The sequence below is a fragment of the Fulmarus glacialis genome, unplaced genomic scaffold (assembly GCF_000690835.1).
Source record: "Fulmarus glacialis isolate BGI_N327 unplaced genomic scaffold, ASM69083v1 scaffold48101, whole genome shotgun sequence".
Lineage (NCBI taxonomy): Eukaryota > Metazoa > Chordata > Aves > Procellariiformes > Procellariidae > Fulmarus > Fulmarus glacialis.
In genome coordinates, this window is record NW_009191801.1 from 6,015 (window position 1) to 11,536 (window position 5,522).

Genomic DNA, 5,522 nt, shown 5'->3' on the forward strand with positions numbered 1-5,522 from the left:
ATTTGAAATAGGAATCCCAGCGGAACAACTATCCTACATTCCTTTCCTTAAGGGACTGCTTATTAAAGCAATGTATTTGAATGTAAACTTTCAGGTGTATTCCTGGAGCTATTAGATGTCATTCTCCTTTCACTTACTCCACTCCAAACTTCAGTGCAACCAGTGGCATTATATTAGGAAAATCATTATCACTCAGTTTAGAGAAGTTATCACCCTTATGAAGTGCACAGCTATGAAATACTAGATCCGAATCAAATGCTAACTCCCACTTTAAAGTCATTCTACCCCTCCCTATCCCTTCCACCCCCAGTTAATTACAAACAAAAGCCTATAAACAGAAAGGCAGATAATCGGAAACTCAGCCACCCCTGCACAGAGGAGTGGCTATAAACTTAATCTGCATGCTATCCGCTGAGACTTAATGTCAAACAGTTATTCCCAAGTAAATTTTAACCAAGTCATATCCAGCAGACAAATCAGTGCCTTTAAAAGTGAAATCCACACAAAATACATAACCTAAACCATTCTGTGCAATGTCCAGTTGTCCTGGTTTCGGCTGGGTAAGAGTTAAATTTCTTCCTAGTGCTGCGTTTTGGATTTAGTATGAGAAGAATGTTGATAACACACTGATGTTTTCAGTTGTCACTAAGTACTCTGCTAGTCAAGGACATTCAGCCTACATGCTACCAAGCGCGGGCTGGGAGGAAGCATAGCCAGGACAGCTGGCCCAGCTGGCCAACGGGGTATTCCATACCATGTGACGTCATGCTCAGTATATGAATGGTAGGCATGTTCCAGGAAGTAGCGATCGCTACTTGGTTATCGGTCAGCGGGTGGTGAGCAATTGCATTGTGCATCACTCATTTTGTATATTCTATCATTATTATTTTCCCTTTTCTGTTCTATTAAACTGTCTTTATCTCAACCCATGAGTTTTTTCTCACTCTTACCCTTCCGATTCTCTCCCCTTCCCACTGCGGGGTGGGGAGTGAGCGAGTGGCTGCGTGGTATTTGGCTGCCTGCCAGGTTAAACCACGACACCAGTTCATACCAGTAAGTTTTATCCCCACGACACCACGATACTTTTGTGAGTATTAAATTCTGAAGGAAGCACGCAGCGACTGATACAGGCTGAAGGTTTGGCGTAACATGGTAGGGCCACATGCATATAGGCAGAATGTTGCTTTGGGCATCTCACAACTTTGGGCATCTTGATTTTTTCTCTCTTCCCCATATTTTTAAGTAAAATAATTACACTTAATCAGCATAAAAGGTAACTAAAATCTCCATCTCAATTTTCTTAAATGTTAACAACTAAGATATTGCTCATCAGCTTCACTTGGTCCATTAAACTGGACTATGAAACTTAATTATGTCTGTAAAGAGTTTAGAGATCCTCAAGAGGCAGCACAGAAGCAGATGTATTATTAGTTTTAATAGCGTAACTCCTCAACAACCGGAGTTTAACGAGCAAAGTCTACGGCAGCCATTTTCTCCTCATCCCCTCCTTTACAGTTACTGCTTGCAAGATAGCTCTCGTTACATGGAATATGTCAAACTACGCTGTCCTTTTTGCTTACTTCCACTACCTACTCCACCGAGGTATGGGCATGGGTGTGCGAGCAGGGTTACCTGTACACTAGTATGTCGTCAGCAGAACTGTTATACTGAATCTGGTACATGCGAATCCCGGGGAGGTGATGCTGAGAAGGCCACTGGATGAGAGCAGAGGACGACGTCAGCTCAGCAACCACAACCACCTTCTCCTGCTGAGACTTCGTTTCGTTCGGAAAGCTCGACTTGGCAGATATGAGAATATCTGAGGGGCCAGGCTCCGCGTCTTTATCGCAGTTGGTGCTGTTAGCAAGGTTAGGGTACGGGGTAACGAGGAGTTCGACCGGAGCCGTCGACTCTCCCGCAGCATTTGATGCTATGCAGGTAAACGTGCCCTTGTCAGTCAAAGAAGTAACCAAAATATCCAGAGTACCATTCTCGTAAGAAATCGTCCTAGACGTGTTAGAGACCAGCTTCCCATCGGGTGAGATCCAGCGAACGTAGGGATCTGGATCGCCAACAGCCTTACACTTCAAAGAGACGCTTTGGCCTTCTGTCACTGTTAGTTTTGGGGTTCGGTGCGTTATCATCGGGGGTTCACAGACAAATTCCTCCTCTTTAATAGACCAAAAGTATTTGCCCATCAGTTCTGGTGGAGAGGCGCAGGTTTCTAGATCATCTTCTCTGGTGAGACGTCTCAGCCACACGAGTTCACAGTTGCAGTGCAAAGGATTCCCTCCGAAGCTAAGCACCAGGGACGACAGCGGAGATCCTTTAGACTTGGCGTACACGGGTATTCTGGAAAACAAAGGATCGGGAGGGATCTTTTTCAACTTGTTGGAGGTCATGTCTAGACGGGCAAGTTTGTGAAGGTTTGAGAAGATTCCCTCTGGCACAAACTCAATGAGATTATGATCCAAACTGACCGTATTGACATTAGAAAGTTTGGCAATTGTTTCCCAAGGAACGTTAACGAGATTGTTGTAGGACAGATCCAGGTCTTCAATTGTTTCAGTAAAGTCATCCAATGACCCAGGAGAGATATAGTTTAATTGATTGTTACTGAGTATTAAATGCCGAAGGTTAATCAAACCTTTGAAATGATCTTCATTGATGTAAGTTAGTCTATTACTATCCAAGTGTAAGGCGTGAAGGCCTTTAAGATCAAAAAATGCATAAGGCATGATTTGACTTATTGTATTCCTCGATAGTGTCAAATGAATTAGATTAGTCATGTTTGCAAAATCTTTTCTCCTAAGAGTAGTGATAAAGTTATCCATTAACCTTAGTTCTGCTGTTCTCCTGTCAATACTGGGGGGCACAAAGAGAAGCCCCGTCTTCGTACAGAGAATTGTGAAGGATGGAGACAGGTTTTGACACATGCATCTTTTGGGACACATCATGGCCTTCACGGCTGTGCTAATAACCAGTAGATAGACAACCAGCCTTTCCATCGTAAGAAAAATAACAGACCTAAAGGGAAAAAAAAAAAAAAAGAAGAAATCCATGTAAATATATTTTAATTGGGGATTAGAAATAGGTTTACATTGAAGTTTTCATTACAAGTCCACCTGTGCAAACTGGAAGCACCTTCCGAGACAGTAATAAAATTACCTGCTAATATTAACTTGGATGTTTTTAGAGCTAAGAGCTTCTAGTTCTACGCTAGTTTGGCTCCGCTTTCCTCCTGACAGCAACTGTGAGGCAACAGTCCATCACTGCAGCTCTGGGATGCGCTAACGGGGTTATCTACCTTCTAGCAGCTCTTCGCAACCAAGAGTGTTGACAGTTGTACTTGCATAGGTGGAACAAAGCAAGATGTGAAGCTGATACTCGGCGAGAGGAATGTGAGGAGGGAAAGCAAATAAATATACAAGATTTTTTAGGTTGAAAGTACCATCTACATAACTTTCTCTATGCACATCCGACTGTTTGCTGGGGCTAGAACCTCATTTCAACCTGCATGTCACTTCATTACTTTGTGATTATGCTCCCCTCACTTTTTTGCCATTACAGATGTCCAACAACGTTTTTGTCTTACCCCTCAAGCTCATCTCTGCCCCCCTCAGTCTTACCTGTACCGAGCAGTGAGCTCTTTGCAGAAATGCATGTTTTAAGGACAAGGGTTTTTTTTCCCCAGGAGGTTGCAGGCATCTAAAACTTCTACAGCAAATAAGAAGGAGAAATACCTTCAAAGGCATTTCTGAAAAACAAGGCTGTGTTCAATCAGAGAAGCAGGTATATATTTTTTTTCTGTGCAGCACGGGAAGCAGCTTTAGAAAAATAAATTTCATAATTGCACATGGGTTTGGTCAATGAAATTATCTCTGTGAAATCTCATGTATGCCAAGTTATTTCCCATTGTATCTGAAGTGCTCGCCTGCTATACCAAGGGTAGATTTTCATTTCTACTTTACCTCCAGCTGGCTGGAAAATTGCTAAGCATTAAGCGTGGTGACTCAAGCAACCACGAAGGCTAAAACTCCCAATCTGCAACGTAAAGGACTCAAACTATGTGTTTCGTGCAAGTGTCCTGGTACAACCCAATTCCAAACTCCAGCTGGCGAATCCTACTCCGAAAGAAGGGTAGTGGTCTTTTTGCAAATGAGGACATGTAGATTTACTTCACATATAAACTCTAGCACGCTAGAGGTCACAGCTGATTAAAGTTAGTTCTGCGTGACAACTCCTTCATAAAGTGGGTAAATGCAGTGTAAAAATAATCAACTACTGCCTTTGAGAACAAGCAATGCAACAAAAGACACGGTCCTCCGTTTAGCACGAAGTTGGGGACAGCATCATCATCTGCTGAGTCAGCTATCTGTAAAAAAGACTACCAAAGCCTTTGATTAGAAGGGCCCAATTTGCTATAAGTCAGCAGATTCTTACAGTAAGTTTCTTTATGGGTTTGGGGTTTTTTGTTCTTTGTTTTGTTTTGGTTTACTTTAATGATTTCCATGAGTTAGAGCTCCTTTACAGGGCAACAGATCTTTAAGATATAGAATTACCGTATCACAGTTGCAGAGTCTGGAAATTAGTTTGGTTAGATCAAATTTAAAGCTCCACAGAGGGGAAGAAAGTTATTAAAATCAACTCGTCGCTTATACAGTATTATTACTTCAATTTGGAGAGCATGAAATCAGTCTAAACCGTGCGCTTACCTTTTAACCAATGCTACGCGTTCACTTATTAGAGGTTAATCTTTAGGTCTACGCAATTCTGATCAAGTCTCTGCAAAATATTTTGTAAAAAATAAAAAGAAGAGACAAACCAATCAACCAATCCCTCTCCAAAACCTCTGAACGGTTGGAGCACGTGTGGTATGAGAGGCTGAGAGGACAGGGCTTAATCAGCCTGGAGAAGAGAAATTTTCTGTTAAGAACAACTGGGTTACAGGAAAACAAATCCTACCGTAGAGTTTGCACAAAGCTAGTTCACTTTATACTTTTATCTTTTCTAATAAGCATCCTCTTAGTAATGTCTTGCTTCCTGATCATTTTTTCTCAACAGCTTTTATGATATTTAATGTAGCGCACGACAAGCTTTTTCTTTCAAATATTCGCTTTTTTAAGAAACCCATTTCTACTGTCACTCCATCCTGCGCTCCGAACCCTTCTTGCCTCTAATGGCTCCATCTTTTCACTCCTGCTAGGTACAAATGATTAACGGGTGCGCAATTATCTAAAACCAGGCTGCTGTGCAATATTATAATTCCCTTGTTTTGTCATTAGCAAATATTAATGCAATTTTAATGGATTAACTGCCATCTGGACTGTAAGGAACCAGTATAAAACCACCCCACTTAAACCATTATTCTGTTAAAAAATAATTAAATGTTACTGATGTGAAACCATGGCACTAAAATTAAGGATTTTAGAGCCGACCATGAACATAGTGCAATTACTCTTACAAACTACGTAACAGTCGCAAGGAAATTGTGACTCCTAAAGGAAAGCTGCATATAAGTG

The 5,522-nt window shown here is 41.6% G+C and overlaps 1 protein-coding gene across 1 annotated transcript; it reads right to left on the minus strand.

The window, feature by feature from the left end:
- Positions 1-1,628: 1,628 nt before the first annotated feature.
- LOC104069242 (leucine-rich repeat and fibronectin type III domain-containing protein 1-like protein) lies at positions 1,629-3,014 on the minus strand. Its single transcript, XM_009586813.1, has one exon. It carries the CDS (start codon positions 3,006-3,008, stop codon positions 1,629-1,631), a length of 1,380 nt encoding a protein of 459 aa, XP_009585108.1. The 5' UTR covers positions 3,009-3,014.
- Between the last annotated feature and the right edge of the window lie 2,508 nt (positions 3,015-5,522).